Consider the following 22,018-nt stretch of genomic DNA (forward strand, 5'->3'; position numbering starts at 1 on the left):
CTTAATGTTGGGAGTGTAAGTAATAAGTAGGTTAGATGGCTAACCTACTTAAATGTTTTTTTAAAAATGTCTTCTTTCTTCTAAAAAGTCTCATTTGGATTCTGCTTCCATTTCTCTGTAGTAATTCTACTGTTACATAAATAAAAATAAAGTGTTTGGACTTAATTATATCTCATACTCACTGCTGAAATGAGCAGGTTGTGTTTTAAATAAAGAGTTTTACACAAGAAGAATGGCATGTGATTTAATTTACCTTTAAAAATATTATTTGTTGTTTCTGGTATAAATCTCAGTTTGCTCTAGGGCAGAATTATGGATTATTCAAAGTGCATCTTGTCTTGGAGAAAAACCTGAATTAACACCAGGAAAAGCAATTCTGTATAAAGATACTAACAGCAACATACATTATTAATTATTTTTTATTGTGACACTTCTCTTCAGAGAAAAAAAAAAAACCCCTCACACACCTAAGATTCTGGGAATTCATATATTTTTAATTGTCTTGCAGATCAAAAACATGACTAGACTCAGCTATTGAAGTCTCATTTAGTGCCGGGTGCTTACGCACTGTCACTGTCTAGACAAAGCTCTTGCGGGGAGATGGGAGTCACCTCCCTAAAGAGAGCTGCGTGTGGCAATGCTGCTGCCACTCGAGAGCCATGACCTTGCCTCCTTTCTAAATGCTCTGCGATCTCTCAGCCTAATTGTACTTGAAGCAGTGAAACTGATGTGTTCCATGTGACATGTGCAGGGAACTAATTGAATTTTTTTAATGAAATTTCTATAAGTACTGAACAGATATGCAGGGATTTATTTTCTTCTTTTTTTTCTTTTTAACATTTAGTAGCATGTAATCATTGGTCATTTTTCCTGGCTTTGAGTGTCTAATGATCATATTCCACTGTGGCTATTTGGCTAACAGCTAAAAAGTCTAAAATAAATGTGTGACCTTGACATCCAGAGATCTACTGGAAATGCAGGTGAAAGGGCTGGAAGAATATATCCCCGACTTTTTTTTTTAATAATACAGAGAAGATTTCTATTGATTGGGAGTCACAAAGAGATGACATCTTTCCTTTCCAGGTTTCTACAATAACTTTAAGTATGTAAAGGCAGCAACAGTAGCAAGGGTTACGGTATTAAGAAGAGGCCAAAGGACATTGATTTTTCCAATACATTTTAGCTAAAAATGTGGCATGTGGCTTTTGAAATGAGGAAGAAAAGTAGGCCAACATATGTTATGCGTATGACTGACCAAGACAAAACCTCAAGCTTTGAATGAATGCTTTTATAACAGAAATGGGGAAAATAACCTGTATAAAACCATTAATATAAATTTAGGGTCTTAAATTAATGGCAACTAATATAATTTGGAAACACTAGTATTAGGATTGCCACAATCAGTGTGGAACCAATAGTAGGCACTGATGTTATTGCTCTTATTCCAATGGCACAACAGTCCCAAGATATACAGATAATATTCCTGTAAATGGGCTTTCAGACTCTCCAAAAACATAGTTTCTCTGTTTGCTCTTTGCCAGCAGCAGGGGCAGACCCTGAGTTGCAGTTAGCTGCAAGTATGCATCAGATTAAAACACTGAACATTTAAAAATCATCACTTCTTGACAGTGTTAGATGTGGCCTGACCAATTTTGCAGACAAGCTAGCAGCCACCAATGGCACTTCCACTACTCTGTAATATCAGGTAGCCACAGTGGTAAAAATACTCATTCACATGACTAGCAGTGAAACTGCCTGGTGGTGGTCAACGGGCAATCCCAGGACAGCCAAAGCATTGTTTGGTCATAGATCATAGAAAAGGCTTTCTGAACTTTCCCTTATGAGCTCCTATCTCTAGGAGAAAGGAAGAGCAAGCACATCCTCCCCTGGCCCTGTTCAGTAGCATGGAGCAGAACTTTTTTTTTTTTTTTGCATTGACTGGAGCATTCATCCATAAAGCTGTTCCTGAACCAGTTGATCAGTCAGCTACTGTAGACAGTGGAATTACTACTAAACGAAGATAGCCTAATGACAGTAGCTTAATGACAACCTAAATAATGAACCCAGTACCACATAGTCATTGAGTGGCTGAGGAAAACGTGACTTTCTTGCTTTTGTAACACTTAGGTAGGATGGTACGCTGGGAAGTTGCCACTCACTGAGACCACTCAAATTATGTCAATGTGATGAGAAGGGGAGAAATTGTGAGAGTATCTTGTTGAAATCAGCCCCTCCACTGCTAGTATTATGCTTTTTGGCAAACACCGTAACTGCTTGCCAACTGTTTAAACACAAACAAAAAATACAGCTCAAATAGTAGTCAAACTATTTTGAAAAATTAAAAAGGAACTAGATGTGGACATATTCGCTGGGGGCAGGCAGTAGGGGATGACAAAGGCTGAGAGAGAAAGGATATTTGGGTAGAGTTGTCCCAAATTTTAAAGCAGGAAGAGGAGTTCAGGAGGGAAAGGGATGAGATAGGACAAGAGCAGGATGGCATGGAAAAGGGAAAACTGGGACATACATTCAAGGCCAAATGCACGCTAGAAATGAAATGGGTCAGGGAAGATATCTGTCCTCCCTCATGAAAACAAGGGCAATAAAGGTCCCTGCCTCTCCAACTGTCTCTTGGGTTTTCTGCATACTTTCCCAAGGAAACTGGGATCAGACTTCTTCCATACCTTTTATTTTATTGGAAACAAGGTCTGAGGGATCCCTTTGCCACTAAGGGCATCCAAACTCCTCTCCTTTCTCCCTGTCTGACCTCAGAGGGTTCAGCGGCCCTTACCTCTCTCTTCAGGAAGAGGCAGGAGGGGAAGGGGGGAGGAGGGAAAGGAGGGACTGCACCTTTCCACTGCCCCTTGGGTGTGCTCTGGGTTTGGGAGCTGAGGCTGTAGCGACTAGGGTCTCTGATATACTAAAATTACTTGAGTCCTTCTCTGTTACCGTGGTTGACATCTATGACATAGGTATATGATGTAAACAACCACCAAGCCTCATTGTGCTAGTTGCTAACAACAGGCCCGACAGGATCACAGATTGTAAGCCCCTGGCCCCAGGCAGGGAGGGTGAGGACCCACCAAGGTGAATAGAGCCATTTACACCTCTCAGAACTGCACTGGTTTTTCTCCCTGTACTCATCTCCAAGGGGTGTTTTCATTCATGAGAAACTCCTGCTGAGAAGATCGGAACACTTAACACCTACTGGAGAGGTTCTTTTTAAGCTTGATTTCTTCCAGACTGGCTAGATGCTCTGCAGTAGTACATAAGTACTTTGATTGCCTTAAAATTGGTATGACGACTCATGGTGCTGGAGAGAAGAGTGAGTTACTGAAACCTCCTCCCTCTCTTTTTCATACATTGGAGCCTTGCTTATCTTAACGGTCTGGAAAGGCTCAAGATCCAACAACGTAAATGAAATCTATGTTAACAAAATCATTTACCATTGAGCGCTCAAGATAAAGAGACCTCTTACTAATCTTTGGCTTTAACAGTTTAACAGGTAGTCAATCCTTTTGAGGAAAAATTACAGCTTTGTTGTGGGTGTTGTTAAGGACTAAGCACTTCTTTTCCAGTGTCTTCCCATATGCACCTGAACAAGAGCTTACTGAATTAATGATATGCTAATGAGCCCTATTTCATTAATATCACACGGAAAATAAGAAAAAAAAAATCAAGGGACTTTATCTAATCTCCCTGATTATTTACCTGTCTTAATTAGGACAAACTGTCCTCGGTCTCCAAGTCTAGACAGAACTTTAGATAGTGACATTATGTGCTATTAGTGCTTAAAATCTTTGCAGTACTGACCCCTAAACCTGTGATGAAAGGACTTTTCCAAGACATCATCTTTGTGCATTGTCACCCCATCAGTGTTCCTCACCCTGTGTTCACTGCTTCATCACCTGTAGCACGTGTGATTTCTCACCTTCTGAGCTTTTCTCCTGCTCAGTCTTTCCTTTCCTTGGGAGAACAATGGGAGCCAGATATATCATCTTTCTTTCTAAATGTCATAGGGCAGAAAGGTTCCAGTCAAATCTCAGGTCTCTCCCCTAACCCAACAGCTCAGGAAGCTAACACAGTTAAGGCAGATCTATACCTTTGCCTTTGCACTTGGTATTTTTCTAACAGTTCCTTTCATGGGCCTTCCCAAATCCTCTGGAAACAGTCCAAGGCAAGCCTGGGATGACTCTTGCTCTTATGTGCTTGTGCTATATACAAGTAGTAATTCCCACACTCCCTGGACCTAATTGATTCCAGCCTAAAGGGATGTAACCACCTGCCTCCAGTCCATTGATTTTTTTCTGAAAGCCAAGTTTGCTTTCAATACGTTAACGCTTCCCCTGATGGCAGCATTAATTGCTAAAGTCAAGATAAGTGAGACCCAAGATGAGATCTTCTCTCTCTCTCTCTCCGTCTTGGCAACCCAACTGCTGGCATAGGACAAGGAGTTGGAGGGGGAACCTGACAATGTGGTATGGCTTGATTTTTTTTTTTAAGAAGTGCAGATATGGGCAAAAGTAGCAGTTTTTACAAGACATTTGCATGAATAATCAACTCTTAGCTCCAACAGCAACATGCACGTTTTATAGGCACCTATATGTGGTAGACTAGAGATTTTGCTACATATGATACTAGTGTAATGAAGCTAGGAACATTAAGTTAAGCAGTGAAAGATCTTCTCCAGCAGCTCCATTCTGCCAGGGCAGTCGGTTATGTAGCTTGAAACAAAAGCTCACCTTATACACCTACTTTTATCACTGTTTTCTGTTTCTGTGTGTCTTCTGTTTTAGCAGACCAACTGTGGCTTGTACAGTTTCCTGTTAGAAGTGATATGGTTGCTCTGACTAAATTTTTTTTGGTTGATGAAGGGGAGATGAGAACAGTTACCAACTATGACTAAGTCTCATAGCTGTCAAGGGATAAAAATAGAGTAATGTGTACATGCCTAACATGTAAAAATAAGGTGCATTTGTACGTGGCAAAGGTGGACTGGTTCCATCGGCTGCTCTTGTCCAAGGTTATCCTGTGTTATAAGCTTATGTAGATGGTTATTGAACAGACTGGGGCCATCTAGCAACATCAATCCCTCTGTTCACCTAGGAATGTCAGAACAAGGGGCCAGTTGCCTCTAAAAGCCACTTGCATATTAATCCACTCAACTGTTTTCTGTTTGCACATATGGGGATGAGGCAGGATCAGACTCCAGCCATGACTTCACGTAATCCTCCTTCTGTAGTGACTCCCCTGCATAATACAGAAAAATATTTGTGATGCAAGGGTCATATATCACAGCAGCACAGGGAGTCACAAGTGCCATGACTCTGTCAAGGAGTTTTTAAACAAATGTGACTAGCATGGAGTCTTACATGTCTGTCATATGGCCTTGTAATAGACAGATTTGGGAAGCCCTAGGCAAGGCTGTTCCCAGATGTAAGGTCACCGTTACACAAGAATGATGTCCCTGAGAGGTGCTCCAATGGACAATCATCACATTTGATCATTAGATTATCAGAGTGGATGCTGTAACAACATAGTGTTGAGTTTGAACGGAAATTATTTTCATAGCTGAGCCAAGAAAAATTTTCCAGTGACAGCAGGAAGATTCAACGTGGATACCTACAAACTATTGCGAGTTAATAATGGCTAGGCAGAGGGCCAGTGGAAATAGATGGTATTTGTTTTAACAAATATATTCATCCCTTTCCCTTTACACTTTGCCTGCTGTTTGTCTTCCTGGACTGCAAGTGCTTAAGAGCAAAGCTGCGCTTATTGCTTGGGATCAGTCGTATTACTTACTTAATCAATGGTTGCTAATGATAAATAACAATAATATAAAACATTAACACCTTCTTACCCACATCTGCATCTATCTCTCAGTGAAGTGCTGCACTTGTTACTGATGCGTCTGACCATATGTTCATGGTGCAATCCCTTTAATGTCATCACAGCAGCAATACACCTGGGACATGAAAGCTGTTAGCAAACCCCTGGTGTCAGGGCTGGAGGCAAGAGAGAAACCAAGAAAGCCAAGAGATACACCAAACTAAAGCACATGGTGTAAAAATGGCAAAGAAAGTGGTGAAGAGTCAAGAAATCCATGTAGCCCAAGGTGAACCCTGGGCCAAGGAACAGGCAGGGACAGAGCAAAACCTGGCAAGCTAGATAATAGCAGGATCCTACAACACACCACAAGCAATGGACATAGCTATGAGATTCCCTTATCGCCGATCAGTTTAACAAGCCAACTCTTAATCTTGGCTTTGGCCAAATGGCTGACTGCAGCTCAGTCATCTTGATGGATGCACCAGTGTCTATTACACTCTGGCAAGAACTTGGGGCCCATATGACATTCTACACAGAAAAAAGTAATGAGATACACACCTCTTACATGTTCCTACATAATGATGATGCAGCAGGACGCTGATATATGTAAGGAGCCATTGAAAACAGGCAGTTTTTTGCAAGTCTTTGCACCTCACTGTAATAATAAACAATAATCTGTCATTGTCATCTTTCTGCATTTTTCCTTCTGACTCTTTAGAGGAATGTTACACCAGAGCAATCTAGTTTCATCAGCTTTGAACAAGCTGCTGTAGCCACTTCCCTAGAAATGGCAAATATACATGAAATAACATTTTTTAATGAGCATTGTAATAAAGATTCAAGCAGGAATGATTGTACAAAATTCTAGTGCCCATATCATTCACAAGACCAGACTACCACAATGAATCCCAAAATCTGTGAAGCAATTTTTTTCCCCTCACTATTCTTCACTTTCTAGTTTTAAGCCCGTTCGATTTCATTAGTATTCCTTCACTGTGTTGTCAGTCTGCATTATGGTGGGGTTTTGGAAGGCCTTCAATAAAAGAATACTTGACTGTGCTGCAACCCTCACCCTTTGTACCTCTGTTCAGATCCCAACAGAATGAATTTCTAAACGCCTGCATGTTGCAGGAAACATGAATTCTTAATGAATCTTAGGATACAAGTCTAAACAGATGACAGTACTTTCCAATCTGCTACGGAAACAATATGTTTTAATTAAGTATAGGGTTTAATAAAATTTTCACTCCTTGTACAAAAATGAATGGTGATTAACAGACGACTGACAAGCCAACTCTAATAATTTCTGATTAAATGCTTTTGTTTAGTGTTTTCAGTCACTCTCTACAGGGAATTAATTACTGGAAATGAAAAAAATGAAAGTTTGTGCCAGTTAATATCTTTGAGAAAGTGGAAGGTAATCAACTGTATAAATTACAGTGGCATATGCAGGCCAGCTTCTGGTCAAAATTTATCCAACATACCCCCACCAGTTTTTAAGTTGGTTAGATTGAAAAGTGTGTGTGTGGGGGGAATCTGTCTCAAGTAGCCACTCCATAGTTTTAAGTAAGCAGGGAACAGCTGTATTCAGAACAAGATGCCATCAGGTTTTTTCTTCAGTTTATGATTTTTTTTTTAACGACATTTACTTGTTTACAATGGCCACTACTATTGTAGGTTCAGAGCATACATTTACATGATTCTTTCATGCTGCAAATTCCTCTTTAAATAAGCAAACCAGCTTCTAAGGGCAAATCTACATGGAAATGCACATGAGGAGAACCATCCACCAGTGATTTAATGTGAGAGATGCGAGTAGATGGGCAGGGAGTGCTGTCACCCCGCTCCAAAGAGCTGCTTGCTGCAGTAGGCACTCACCTACCCACACAGACCGAGGTTTCATTCCAGCCAAATTGGTATAACAGGTACTCCAATAAATGTGCCCAAATAGGCTTTGTATAAAACTAATAAAAAAAAGGAGAAAAGGAAACACTTTTTATTATCCATTGTCCTCAAAAAGATGCTAATTTGAAAATTTACCTGGGAAAGTTTACTTGGCAATAAGCTTGAATAGGCAATCCCTTAGCTGAAGTCTGTGAATCTGGACTTTTTGTTCCTCTGAGTTGATTGCCAATTAATTTAAGTTAGTTAACAGCTTTGTAAATGTTAATGTAGATATTTCATGACCAATTGAACACAAATGTTTGTGTTTTTCTCCAGGTCTAAGCCAATTGGCAATCAATTAACTTGAATTTCAGCAGCTGCAGCTGAAGTACTCTAGAACAAACACGTGCCCTCTGTGCAAAGCCAAGGCTGATCTTTCCCTGCAGAAAACCAGTACCATTTGATTTCTTGTCACTATGCTATTTGAAGTGACTTCTATTCCAGTTCGTCTCCAGTACCACATAAGCTTTGTACTGGTCATCTGCAAAAACTTAAAGAGAATTTCATGCGCACCTCTGATAATCTTGTGTTTGTCTAGGGATTCTTTAAGACTTTCTAATGTTGCTTTGATAATCATTATTTATGTTTAGTTGTCAGTAAGCTTCAGCTGAACTAAATTGTTCATTGCAGAAGACTTACTATAGCAGTCTGAAATATTAGTAAATTATATAGTCATATATATATGAGCCTGTGTCATTCAAAATTTCCATTAAACAAATTCAAAGTTTTCTAGTGGAACCAAAAAACCAGTCAGAAAAAGCAATTAATTTCAGGTATTTTGGGGTCAGTACCTGCAGCCAAAGATAAGAAAATGTAGTTAAATAGTGAATTCATCCATGATGGAGATTCATTGGGATCTAAAATCCTGTTCCCTTTTTAAACTCTTCTCCAGTAGATTTCACTGGGAGCTGGAACAGCAGAGGCCTAAGAAATATGGATTAGAATAAAGTACAGAGACTTATTTCCTAGAGTTCTGGTTTTATTTTGTATTTTATATTATACAACATATAATACTTAATAATTATAATATATATTGGTAATGTAGGTTAATGGTTGGACTGGATGATCTTAAAGGTCTTTTCCAACCTAACCGATTCTATGATTCTATAATTAATTATATAATAAGTGTAAGATAAATATATTTGTTCTTGCTTACAGTTCTAGAAAATAAAAGGAAGTTTCTTAATAACTTGGCTAAATGTTCAGTGCTGTCAACTATATTACTTTGCTCTGGATTTCAGAAAGCTTTTCTATAAGGTGGCAGTAAAAAGCAGGCAAAGGGTTGCTATCATATGTATATTCACAATCAGACAATGAAGTTTCTAAAGTTCTGTGAAAGCTACGTGAGTGAAAAAGACCATTGGCACCAGTGCAGTTTTTGTCATTGTGGATGTTATTTAAAAAAAAAAGAAAAATAATGAGAACATAACTTAGTAAAGATGATGAAAGCATGTATTATCTGTTCTGCAAGTGTGACTCACACATTTTGCCTCATCACCTATATCAGTAGGAGTTTGTCACATCATAAAAGTAGTCGGATCGTGCCCTTGGTTTGTGACATGAAAAGTCTGTTCAGCAGAGGAAAAGAGAGGTATAAATTATTATCAACATTGTTGCGAACACTTTCTCACACTAACAGGCAGTTACATGGGAAAAAAGACTTCTAGTGAGTAACTGCTCTTTGTGGTATTAACAAAAATACCACCCAGGCCTCAGGTTTTGAGACAATTTTTATGTTCTACTTTTCTTTCAAGTTACATTGCCCTTGCTTTCCAAGTAACTGCTTTGTTATCTTACAGAGAGATGCAGCTCTGACTTCCGAAAGACAGAAGGTCTCCCCTTCTCCTCTCTCGACCACTTTTCAGCATCGCAGTAGAGGATTTTCTTTACAACTTCAGGCTTTCTTATTCATTTTCTCTCTAGGGCAGCCCTTCTTTTGTCACAATCTAAGAGATAATCCTGTAGTCATTACACAGGCAACATTCCTCTTGAAATTATTGGGATTTTTGGACAAGAACTGCAGAATTGGGTCCTGTGCCACCAAGAGCACTTTGGTTAGGAGTTGTCTGGGAAACGATGATACTCAGCTATTAGAGCTACTTGAGCGGATCATCACAAGAAGCAGTAGACTAGAGGACAGTGTATCTTTAAAATGTACTCAGAATTCATGGTTTACATAGGGACTGACCAAGATTTCCCAGATCAATTGCTGAAGTTTTCCTTTAAGTATATTGGAATACTATATATTAAATTATAAGTATTGGTAGAAATATCCTAGAGATGACAATGGAGCTCATGCCTGCTGAAGAGATTCAAAATGACAGAAATAGGGAAATCACAGATCTTGAGATAAAACAATAAATGCAATTATGATCTCTCAACTCATTTGCATTACGTTTTCTCACTGCAACTTTTTTTTTTCTTCATGCATAGCTGTAAAGTGTCATTATTTATTAGCTCTTCTGAAATGTTTCATGTATTTTCTCATTTGCAAATGTACCTGTGAAGCTGGCTATAAAGTAGGGCATACTGTTGAGATGTGTAAAAATATTCATGAATTAAGTTCTGATCTTTGTAAGATTCTGAGTGATCCAAGCTCTTCCACCTCATCAGGAGCTGAGGTATTGTGTACCTTTCAAGCAAGTGCTCAGCACCTGAGTTGAAAAGAGCCACCTAAAATAATTTACATGCAACATTAAAAATAGCAGGATTTGTCAACATTCCTTGGAAATTCTTTGTTGCAGAAATTTTATGAAATAGAAACTAGGGGGTCTGTTTGATGGTGCAGACTAGAGAAAATTAAGTTTGTTATTACACATATCCTTTCTTCAGCAGTAACATCTCTCTTCCCCACAGCCCAGTCCCAAGTGGTTGTGCATATTTCCTCACTCATGCTGGGTCGTTATCAGAGATCAGTTTATTGATTTGAATATCAGTGCACCAGCAAAAGGAAGGGATGGTGTGAAGGAGGACCATTTTAGCTGATGCTGGCTTTGAGAAAAGGTCAGTAGCCCCATAGCCTCACCATCATGAGAAAGTCTGTCACTACTTCTATTGATTAGGTCAAATCTGCATTAAAAAGTGTTTTGCCAGTAGCAAAAGGGGCACTGTCAATAAATTTCAACGAGCAGACTCGTTGTGGACTGAAATCTCTTTTTGTTAACTCATGAGCATTAGACTGATGAAATCCAAAATATTTTTAACCAGCTGTAATTTCTAGATGATTTGTGAAAAACGTTTGTCTCTAAAAATAGTGATTTGATATACTCCACAGTCGGTTTACTCTGGTGTTCAGCTATATTTACAGATATAAAGCTCTTCCTTACTGCAACTTAATCTGCCTTCCTGTGGATTAAGTTTTTTATCTCTTTACCTCTGCTTGGACAATAGACAAGTTACCTCTGGAAAGCTGAGATTTGTTATGCTCTTCTATACTGATGTAAATCTGTATATTATAAGGCTTTTGCTATTACATAGGCACTTAAACAGAAAAAATCTTGCATGGAGTCTGAACACAGGAGCATTTCCCCCCAGTTAATGGACATCTTCCCATAGGATGATCTTGAAAGAGGCTGTTCCCTTTCATGACACTGTTAGGCTTGGAAACTTTTGGCAAAAATAAAACTATCTGGGGCATCCCCACTCCAACCTTTTATAGCATATGCTTGTTGACTTATTTATATATATTAACTGTAATAGACTGATATTTGATGCCTATGTGTTCCTGTCCTAAAACAAGAGAAGCAGAAAAGTGGAGAGACAAACTTTAACCCTGAAACCAGACAGTTCTTAATTACCGAAATAGGTGTTGCAAGCAAAACTTTTGTATTTCAACAAAACAGCATTTTTTTTAGTAGAAAATATATTTTTAAAAAATCCAACTAGCTATTACACAGATAATGATTCACAAAATCATAAAACATTTTTTCAGAATTCTGCACAGAATAGAACAAAATAACCTTCAGTTTTCAGTATAATTGTCTGTAATCTGTCATTACTCCTGACTGGAGAGTTAAAGTGACTGCTGAGTCATTAATAGTAGACAAAGAAGCATATTGATCCACAAGATGCTCTGTTGCCTATGACTGAATTGTAATTTCAAGGTTTAAGACAGACTTACCTGAGGAAGAGTGCAAGTTAAAGTATGCATCTCACTAATTCTCTTACTGGACTAGTATAATCAGCTTTTTACATAATGGTTTGTGTGGTCAATTAGCAGAGTATTAGCTATAATAGATAATGTTCTTACTAAGACCATATTAATTAGAGCTCAAACACAGCTAATCTGAGACCTATATTGAATTTATATTATTATGTAAGCATAATGCTTCCATAGGCAAGTAATTTCCTTCATGGCCTTTTTAAGGAAAAGGAAATCCTAACATGTGAGTTATAAATATGCAAATTTTAACAGCTATTTGGAAACCATGTAATGTTTCGTAAAACTTGAGTGTGCCAGTAATATTATGAGCTGCAAAGGACACAGAAGATTGAATACCTTTTAAATTTATTGGAACAGAAGGAGTGGGATTGCTAGCTAAGAAAATCTCTACAAGAATGTCATGGATTTATGTTAGTGGTCCTCATTTTACCTTGTGTTAGACCCCAGTTCTGGGGCTCTCCAGTGTAACTTCTTTTCTGCAAAAATAAAGCCTGGTATGTCTCTACACCCACATTTTTTATTGATCCACATGAATTTATCAGTTTTAGAGACAAACATTCTCTCAAATTAGTTAGGAATCCTGTCTAAATACAGATTTAAATTTATTTTTAGTTGTGTGGGTTTGTGGCGTCCTTAGCACTTTGTTTAGCAGTTCTGAGATAAAACCAAAGCTTAATATGTCTCTGGTAATATCAGCTACCTGAAGGAACCCTTTAGGCAAAACCAGTTTTAAATATAAATAACCATGAAACTAAGCAATTGCAAATTTACAAGCATAGCAAACTTCAGTACAATATCAGAAAAAACTATGTATTGCAATGAAATTAAAATGCCACCATCTTGACTTCTTCCATCAACAGTAGCATCATTGCTGTTAGTAGAAAAATTCCACTAATAATAAGCCTATAGGGCCACAATATTCTGTTATGTTATCTAGTTATGCTGTTGAGAATTATTGCCCATCTGTATGCCAGAAGACAAGTGCTTCTCCTCGTGACTGAAATGAAGTGGAAGAACGCTCGTAAATGCTCATGCCAAGGGTCATGTAGGTGACTGGGGGCTCACTAGGCAGGTTACATCTGTAACTTCAGATGCAGAGTTGACAACCTTTTGAATTCATACTCCCCTGTCCCATTTTTATTGAAAAGCTATTTTAATATATGCAGCATCTTAATTTTCTTTCTTTTTTTTTTTTTCTTCTTCTTGTTAATGGTAGCCTTTCAAACATTGTGGGATATTTAAGCATGAGCCATAGTCTTCCATAACTAAAAATATCGGTCAGTAGTGTTTTAAAACCTCTCTTCCCAATTTATGCATCATTATTTTCAGAACATATACTTTAATTTCACCAACAGAGGTCAGTAAACCACTGAAAGAGAACCATAAGTGTTTGGTGAGAACACACCCTCGTCAATCTTTCTAACATCCTTCTGATAGTTTTGTTCAAAAGGCTCTTGTTCTGTTGCTTCAGTAAATACAAGCTTAGCTAGCTAAAAAAAAAAGGCAAGTGTGTATTTATGCAAGCAGGAGAATGAGTTTTATTAGAGAGATGGATTATGTAAAATACTATCTTGTTGAAGGTCTTTCAGCATTAGAATATATTTGAAATACCTGTTATGAAGCCAGTAGCATACATACACGCATAGGTATGATCATTGCTGAATCAATTTGTCACAGTTAAAACAGGCTGTGATTTAAACAGTAGCACTTTGAATGATCTGCAGAACTCTACTTTTCAAGCTCTGTGCTGTTGAAACCCAACCTAGTGTGGAGAGAGTACAAAGAGGAGGATCCCAGAGAAGCAACACAATGATATTAAAATAAGAGGTAGAAGCGCAGGAGAAACCAAGAGCTGTCACCGAGTTGCTCATTTTGACAGTAACAGCTAATGGAACTATATTAACACATCATTTTCCAACTTGCAACTGTAATGAAAAGCTATTTTTACAAACCATTACTTTCAGTATATGGTGTTTCAGCCACGTGGCTTCTATTAGTGTACAGGGGAGTTTCACAACTAAAGCTGCCTGTGCAGTACTGAAAGTGTACCTTTTATGTTGAGCTAATCCCAGAGGGGAGTCAGCACTCGTGCCAGTGTCCTTTTGACCTTTATCCTTTTAATGCGTTTTGCCTCAGTAGCAAAAGGTGAAAAACCTAGTTTTTATGTTGCAAAACAGACCGCTTCAACAGCATTTCTCTATGAAGCTAAGGAAAGTAGCACACGCTCCCGTGGCAATGTTGAAAGTCCCTAGTTCAGCAGTCAACAATAGCTTTACAGACGTATTTTTAGAATTGCTTTTCTGGTAGCCTTTTGAAGCTCACCCGTACGGCCTCGCTACCACCCCTCTCAACAGCTGCGAGCAAGCAAAGCCACTGGAGTGGAAGATGTTAATTATCGTCAGCTACTGGAATTTCTCCAGGGACTGCTTGTGGTTAGAAACATGCTTCCCTAAAGAACTGCACTAGGCACTGGGATCGTCTCTCCTGTAGCTAATCGGAGTCCCTCCTCTTAAGCAAAAGAGATAATAATTAAAACTCCCAATCTTCACTTTTAAGCATTCTTCTCTTAGGACATGATTGTGTGATTTTTTTTTTTCCCTAAGCAATCTGAACTGTAAAATCTTTTATTTCTGTGAATAGAGTTCCAACAATAGGCATTTCCATGTATATGCAAGTTTCCCAGACATAAGGTTTTAGCATATGTACAGATTTTGATTAAAAACTGGGGAAACAAGTCTAAAATGAGAAAGGAACAAAACCAGAAAACAGACAAATTGATGGACACAGTTGTGTATGGGGTTTTTTTTACCCCAATGAGTCATTTGAACTTCCTTTTTATGGCCAAGGAAAAGCTATGCACCTTCCCCCCATGTCATCAGAAAACTGCACACACAAGAATGGTCTTTCCCCTTCTGCTTTATCTCATGCTATTTACTGGCATTTTGAGTCTAGTTAGCATCAGGAGCTTGATGTGATGTCAGCAAGCGAGATATTCCCCACAGGGAACCAAAATAATAGTAGATGAGCTGGCAGAAAGCTCCCCAGAAAGGGAAGTAACATAAAAACAACAGATTCTAAGCCTAGTCCTTTACTGTGACTACTACAAAGCACCTTTAATGACTGAACACACGCTTAAATGTACCTTGTGGATCCCTCTGCGGTAGCTAAACCCAGTAATCGCTACCACCCCCGCAAAAAGACCAAGTCAGGTCAGACTCTAGCTGCAGAGAAACCAGGATGAACTCGGTAATCTGCAGGACTTGACTCTCAACGCACCAAGACGAATGCTGAGGATGTTTCTCTTGCCCTTTGCTATGGATGAGAACAGCACACGTTCCCCAGTCCTTTACGAAGTGACACACTAGTCTTTTTTGATAATCGAAGGGAGCTGAAGGAAAGCAGGCACCCCACTCTCCAAGAATGCTGTCCCTTTCCTGTAAGGGCACAGGAAATCCCCTTCCACCCCCTGGAGGAAGGGGTAAGCCGGAGGAAGGAAACTGAATGTAATGGAAAGTAAACATGTCAACTGTGAGAACAGTAACCACCAGCGACTACAAAAAATCCTTCCTTTAAGGACAACGAGTACAGTAGTATTTCAGTTATTCAGTGTTTACAGAGTTAAAAACCCCACAATTACTGGCCAATTCCCCTTCACATAGGCCATTAGTGATGTTGTACCCCTTCTCCAGTTTGACATCAAATACAGTGATCAAGAAGCAGATACAGGCAAGATGAGGGATTGCTTAATTTTTCCAAAATGGTCACTGCTTAATGGCATAGATCACTTAACTCCAGGTCAGCTGCTGTAGGCCTTTACAAGCTAGAGAAGGTAACAGAACACGTGTTCCCCTGCTGTCATCAAGAGTAATGGTAAATATAAAAGTGAGCACACAAACATGGAACTGTTATATACAAAAAAAGTTTAATTGAAATACCTGTATAAAAAATATGATCTCCATACATTTCACACTGTTAAACAGAAGAAAAAAATCCAAATCCAAGCTGCGTAAATGCAACCAGATCACAGAAACACAGCTATTAAAATAAATTAAGGTTTATGACTCTGCCACTCTACCTTCCAGAGCCAATGCACGGAGACTGTACAATGTCAATAATTTAAAACCCTTCCAAACAGCATTACTTTACATTTCTGGTACAATAATACCAGACAAAAGGCATACTGACTAACTTTAAAAAGTCATTCTATTTCCCTTAAATTAGACTTTGTACAACAATTTGCCATCTTCCAACAAAAATTGATAAGGTCAGAAATTTTTTTTTTTTTTTTAAAAACAAAAGTTGACAGGAATGCAGAAAAAAAGTGCCATGGGCAAACCACTAGAATTCCCATGGGGAGAAGGAGGGGAAAGCACAGTGTTGAATAACTCTAACCAAATAAATTAACCAAATAAATAGCCACAGCTGAAACCTGTGGGAGGTCTTCTAAACTCCAAAACAATAAATAACTGTATAGTACATGGGAAAAACCAAGTTTACATAAACACATTATACAGGTATGGAAAAAAAAGTAAAGTCCTTGAATATTGCATTGATTGTGCATTCAACATGCCCATACACACTTTAAGACTCGCAGGGTGACAAAAGGCCGGGGGGAGTTGAGAAAGGGGCTTCTCATGCCCAATGGTAGAGATGATAAAAGGAAACATGAATAAATGTTTCTGATAAAAAAGCTCATATACCTGTTCATTTTTCTGTGCAGGCTATAGGAAATATTTTTGAGCAGCAGAGGTGGGTTGGATTTGGAAAGGGCCGGGGGGGCAGGAGTGAAATGTCTGTGTTCAAGTATTCCATCACCAGTGGATGGGACTACTTCATTCAATCACCGAACATGTTCTCCAATGCATCATAGGAGCTGCTTCCTCCAGCACTGAGTCTAAAGGGAGCAAATTCCTATAATGAAATGGATCTTCTTTGGACATACACAGCTCAAAAAAGAAAGTCCCACTGAAGCAGCTTTCAAAAAGGCACTCAAAAGCAAATAAAATCTAGTCCAGGCTCTATGAGAGCAAAAAAGTTTACCATGTATTCAAGAGGTCACTGCTTTCTTAATAAGGTCAGTCTTTGACTAAGTACTGGCCTGCAACTCCCAAACATCAGCGTTTCCAAAGGAAATCTCTCATTCCAAAGCAGAAACCAGCAAAGGGGGAAAATAAAATCAAGTCCCTCAGACAAAGATTCAACTACAGAATAATGAATGCATTTTTCTAGCCCCTCCTACGTATTGGCAGCAGCACTGTGGTCTTTCTGCTTGTAGCTCCCCTCCCAGTGCGAGGTCCTTAGTAATTCACAGACTCTCATTACTTGAGCTTGTGCTAGATACATCAGTATCAAGAGTCCGTAGCCTTATGTCACAGTCCTCAGACTTCACTACTTCAGATTTGTGCATCCATTGATGGTCAAAAATTTGCTCAAGTGTTGGTCTGTCTGAAGGCCTCAGTGAAAGGCACCATTTGATCAGCTGCTGACATTCTGTAACAAACAAACAAAAAAAAAATTTTAGATTAGGAAAGTAAAAAGACAATCCTGAATTAAAAAATCCACCTGTACAAGCTCAAATATACAAGGCTAAAAAAAAAAAACACCAAAACAAAAAAAACCCCGAAAAAACCACCACGCCCCCACTTGACCTCTAGACAACTCACCAGGTGAAATTCTCCTCCTGAAGTATAATCGTCCCCTCAAGATTTCTTCATCTTGCTCAAAAGGGATGTCTCCGCAAACCATATCGTACAGCAGAACTCCCAGAGACCATACTGTTGCTGACCTCCCATGGTATCTGTGGTATCTGATCCACTCTGGAGGGCTGTATACTCTCGTTCCTAACAGCAGGGCAGAGGGGGAGGAAAAGACAGATTAAAGTCAAGGTTTAGAGCGTTTCTCCATTGTTCAGCTCCTTCTTAGCAGGGCTAAATTAAATTTATAAGCTTGTCATTTAGGCGTTTAAAAAAAAAAAAAAAAAAAGCTTTAAATTTCTTATGGGCCAAAGCCATTAGCAGTGTAATTTCAGGTCATCTGTGGGGTTACACCATCAACAGCCTTGGCCCATCCGGTCGTGCTATTTGGTTGCAAGGAATAACACAGCCCCATCAGCTGACTGTTTACCGAGGCGAGCTCCCTTTCCCTGACCACGTGGCGTCTGCAGCATCACACCAAAAATAGACACAAAAGGACAAAGGGGGCTGCCGGGGAGGAGACGAGAGGGCGGCAAGAAGGTGAAACTCGGGTCTCCCCGTGTTACACCGGGCTAATCTGCTTTATCCAATTCCAGAAGGCAATAAACAAAATAGGGCAGCTTACGATTTCTACGTTTTTAAGCCGCCCCCGCGCCCCCCCCCCCCCCCCCCCCGCCTTGCTTCTCTGCGGCAGCTTTTCCCAACCCGCCCCCCGGGTGCCCGCGGGCTCCTTGGATACCAAACAAAACCGGGAATTCGTGATGCTGAGGGTCACGTGCGGCGGGGCTTCGGGTTTCACAACAAACAGATGTGAGTGCGGCAGCTGGGGGGAGGAAAAAAAGTCCCCCCTTACATCAGTCGCACTCAAAGGATGGGGGGGGGGGGGGAATGCTCCCTTCTGTCACACGCAGAATGGTTTTCACCTTCCCCACCTCTAAAGCGTCGAGCCCGGCCCTGAAGCTGGCATCGAGTCATTTCGACGGAGCGTATTTATCCCCATCGCTTTAAAATCTGCAATGCGGGATTTCCAGGACACCGGCGGAAAGGGAGCGGGGCGGGGGGGGGGGGAGCTACCGTTTCAAGTTAAAAAAAGCACCGCATATAAAAACTGCATATCCACACATGGAAACATCCGACACTGGTGAAGCCTCCATGTAAACAGATCGCCCTCTAGGAAAAAAACCACGCTTTTTCCAAGACAGGGAAATATAAACTGCTGCGTCACTGCCTGGAATCGCTTCTTTCCTACGCAACTCAACACCCTGAAGCCGCTTCGGGTCCAAAGGTTTCCATTACCAACAGACCTGATATGAACCCCTGCATCAGAGGCACCGCTCGCTACTGCCAGGCGCCAGAAACGGGATAAGCGACAGCTATAGGGAGGGCATCACCCCGGGAGGGGTGCGGAGGTCTGGCCAAACCTGGCGCAGCCGGGCCGCCCCGGGCGCGGGGAGGGCACGTACCGTCGAAATCGGTATAGACCGTGTCCTTGAGGAGGGCCCCCGAGCCGAAGTCGATCAGCTTGAGCTCGCCTGTCCTGAGGTCAACCAGCAGGTTCTCGTCCTTGATGTCCCGGTGCACCACGCCGCAGCCGTAGCAGTGGCGCACCGCCTCCAGCACCTGCCGGAAGAACCCGCGGGCCGTCTCCTCGTCCAGGGCGCCCTTCTCCGTGATGAAGTCGAAGAGGTCCTTCACCAGCTCGGGCCGCTCCATGATGATCAGGTAGCCGTCGGGCCGCTCGTACCAGTCCAGCAGCTTGATGACCCCTCTGAAGCCGGAGCCCACCTTCTTCAGGAGGACGATCTCCAGGGGCACCATGACGCCGCTCTGGGCAGAGAGGGGGGCGCGGGTTAACCGGGGGGGGGGGCGGCCCGGGGCGCCCCCGCGCTGCGGGGAGGGAGGAGGCGGGGAGGGAGGAGGCGGGGAGGAGGGCGCGGCCGGCGGGCCCCCTCCGCCGCTGCCGCAGTCCGAGGGGCGGGCGCGGCGCTGCGGCGGCGAACCCCCGCCAAATTCCCCCCCGACGCAGAGGCCGCGCCAGCGGGGCGGGCCCCGCCGCCCACACAATAGCCCCGCCGCGGCGGAGCCCCGCCGGAGCACCCCCCCCCCCCCCTCCGCCGGCCCCGGTACTTACGATCGTGCCCCACTCGGTCACCCTCTCCTTCACCACATGCTTCACGGCGACCTGCGGAGCGGGGAGGAACGGAGGCGCCGTGAGCGGCGGGGCGGCCACAGCCCGCGCCCCGCCGCCGAGGGCCGCGCCCGCCGCCCCCGCCCGCCCGCCCCCGCGCCTCACCGGCAAGCCGTCGGCGATCCTGCTCCCCGCGTAGACGGTGCCGAAGCCCCCGCTGCCCAGCACGGAGCCCACCTGGTAGACTTTATCGAACGGCTCCTTCTCCACTTTCACTGGGGAAACGAGAGGGAAACGCAACGCGTTAGCGCCCGCAGCCGCGCTGCGCTGCGCCAAAAATTTAAAAAAAAAAAAAAAAATATAAGCAGCCCCAAAATGTCCTGCCCGCTGGATGCGTATTGTGTGCGCTGCCCTGATTCTGCCCAAGATTTTTGGTTTTTTTTAATAAATTGTCGTCTTCGATTTAAAAAAAAAAAAAAAAAAAAAAAGGCGCACCCCGAAGTTTCGGGGGCCGCGAGGCGCCGTCCCCGCGCACCCCGGGGCACCCCGGGCCGCTCCGCGCCCCGCCCGGCGCGGCGCTCGCAGGGGGACACCCCCGCCCCGGCGCCGGCCCCGCCGTACCTGGCTGCAGGATCTTCACCGGCAAGTGGTCCATGCTGGCGGGGCTGCAGATGTGAGCCAGCGAGCCGAACTTGGAGAGCAACATCTTCCAAGGGCGGCGGGGGGGGGGCGGCGGGTCCCCCGCGGCGGCACGGCCGGCGCCCTCCCGGCTCAGCGCTCGGCGGCGCGGCGCGGCTCTGCTCTCTCCGGAGCCGGCGGGGGGCGGCGGGCCGCCGGGACCTTCGCCGCCGCTCCTTCCTCGGCCGGGAGCGGGCACCGACGGAGTCCTCGCGGGTGGCCGCCCGCACGGATCCAGGCGGCGGTCGCACCAAGTCCCCGGGCGAAAGGCAGGCGGCGAGGGCGCCGCTCTCCTCCTCCTCCTCCTCCTCGCCGGCGGGAGCCGCTCAGGGCGCTGGGACGCGCGGGCAGAAGCGGAGCCGTCCGCGGAGGCCGGGGGCTGCGGGGCCGCGCGTGGAAGCCGCCCCTGCAGGGGCCGCCGCGGCGGGGAGCGGGCTGGGCGCCGCAGTGGAGCCGTGGCGGGCGCAGGAGCCGCGCCGCCGCCCTGCCTGCCCGCGCGCTTCTGAGCCGGCGGCGCCGCCGCGCCGCCTCTTAACTCCCAATATTTTGGTGCGGGCAGAGCGCGGCGAGCGCGCCGAGGATATCCCTCCGCGGGGGAGGGGGAAACACCTCTCCCCGCCGCCCCAGCGGCCCCCTCCCCTCCGCGCCGGGGCGCCCGCGGTGCGGCGGCCGGTACTGCAGCCGCCCGCCCCCCTCCATCGCGCGGGCGGGCGGGGGGAGGGCGGGGGACCGGGAACTACTTATTTGTAGTAACCGGCGCGCAGAGTTACAGACTGTCTGAGGCACGCATCACACATTAGCGGAGAAAAAAAAAAAAAAAAAATTGGGGGGCGGGGGGGGGGAGATTCTCCTATTTGCGTTAACATTTCCGCGCAGCCAATCGAGGGGCGCCTTTTCAAAGGGCTACCGGCGCGGCCAATGAGGAGGGGCCTCATTTGCATGCGGCGGCGCAGGGTGGGAATGCCGCGGCGCGCCGGGCCCGGCCCCGCCCCGAGGCTGCGGGAAGGTCGCTCCGCGCCGCCGGGCCCCGCTCCGCGCCGCGCTGCTCCGCTCCGCGCCGGCCGAGGCGCCGCGTCTGGGGCCGCGCGGGGGCGGGGCTCCGCCATCGCCGGGCCGCGGCTTCGGCGGACCCGGCCTAGGGTGCAGGCAGCCCCCGGCGCGGCGTGTCAGAGCCCGCTCGTTGGGAAAGCCGGTGCTCGCCCAAGTAATGCGTGGCGCGCTCCCCCCCCCCCCCCCACCGCCCTCCGCGCAGATTTCTCCTTCTCGCCGCCGCTGCCCCCCTCATCTCGGCCCGGCCCGGCGGCGGTCAGCGCCGGGGGGCCGCCGGGCGCCTGCCTTCCGCGCCTGCTTCTGTCACTCAGCTCCCCTGTGCGGAAGCCCCGCGGGGCCGATGCGGCGCGACGGCGGGCGCTGGTGCCGCGGCGGCGCGCCTCGGAGGAGCTGAGGGCTTCCCTCCCCTCCCCCGCCGCGCCGGGCAGGGCACGGCCCCCGCCGCTGCCACGGCCCCGCCGCTGACCGCGGCCGCGGCGCCTCCGCCGCCCGGCAGCGCCGCCCGCCCCGCAGGGGGCGCTGCATCAACAGGAATCG

The 22,018-nt window shown here is 44.4% G+C and overlaps 1 protein-coding gene across 2 annotated transcripts; it reads right to left on the reverse strand.

The window, feature by feature from the left end:
• Nucleotides 1-15,879: 15,879 nt before the first annotated feature.
• PIM3 (Pim-3 proto-oncogene, serine/threonine kinase) lies at nt 15,880-20,459 on the reverse strand. 2 transcript variants are annotated; one of them, XM_075715358.1, is made up of 6 exons: nt 20,375-20,459; nt 19,919-20,028; nt 19,757-19,807; nt 19,089-19,452; nt 17,596-17,772; nt 15,880-17,422 (listed from the first exon to the last, which is right to left on the reverse strand). In XM_075715358.1, exons 1-6 carry the CDS (start codon nt 20,457-20,459, stop codon nt 17,238-17,240), a joined length of 972 nt encoding a protein of 323 aa, XP_075571473.1. In that variant the 3' UTR covers nt 15,880-17,237. The 2 variants fall into 2 exon arrangements, with proteins under 2 accessions (XP_075571473.1, XP_075571465.1); XM_075715350.1 differs by having other exon boundaries at nt 20,249-20,459.
• Nucleotides 20,460-22,018: the final 1,559 nt, after the last annotated feature.

This window comes from Pelecanus crispus, chromosome 1 (genome assembly GCF_030463565.1).
Source record: "Pelecanus crispus isolate bPelCri1 chromosome 1, bPelCri1.pri, whole genome shotgun sequence".
Taxonomy (NCBI): domain Eukaryota; kingdom Metazoa; phylum Chordata; class Aves; order Pelecaniformes; family Pelecanidae; genus Pelecanus; species Pelecanus crispus.

Bases quoted from the DNA above. Each gene is read 5' to 3' on its own strand.
- PIM3 (XM_075715350.1), bottom strand. From the start codon at position 20,459: ATGTTGCTCTCCAAGTTCGGCTCGCTGGCTCACATCTGCAGCCCCGCC. The intron at 20,029-20,248 runs GTGCGCCTTTTT...TCGTTTCCCCAG, and splicing joins GCGGCCCCCGAAACTTCGGG to TGAAAGTGGAGAAGGAGCCG. The intron at 17,773-19,088 runs GTACGTGCCCTC...CCCTGCTGTTAG, and splicing joins GGTCTATACCGATTTCGACG to GAACGAGAGTATACAGCCCT.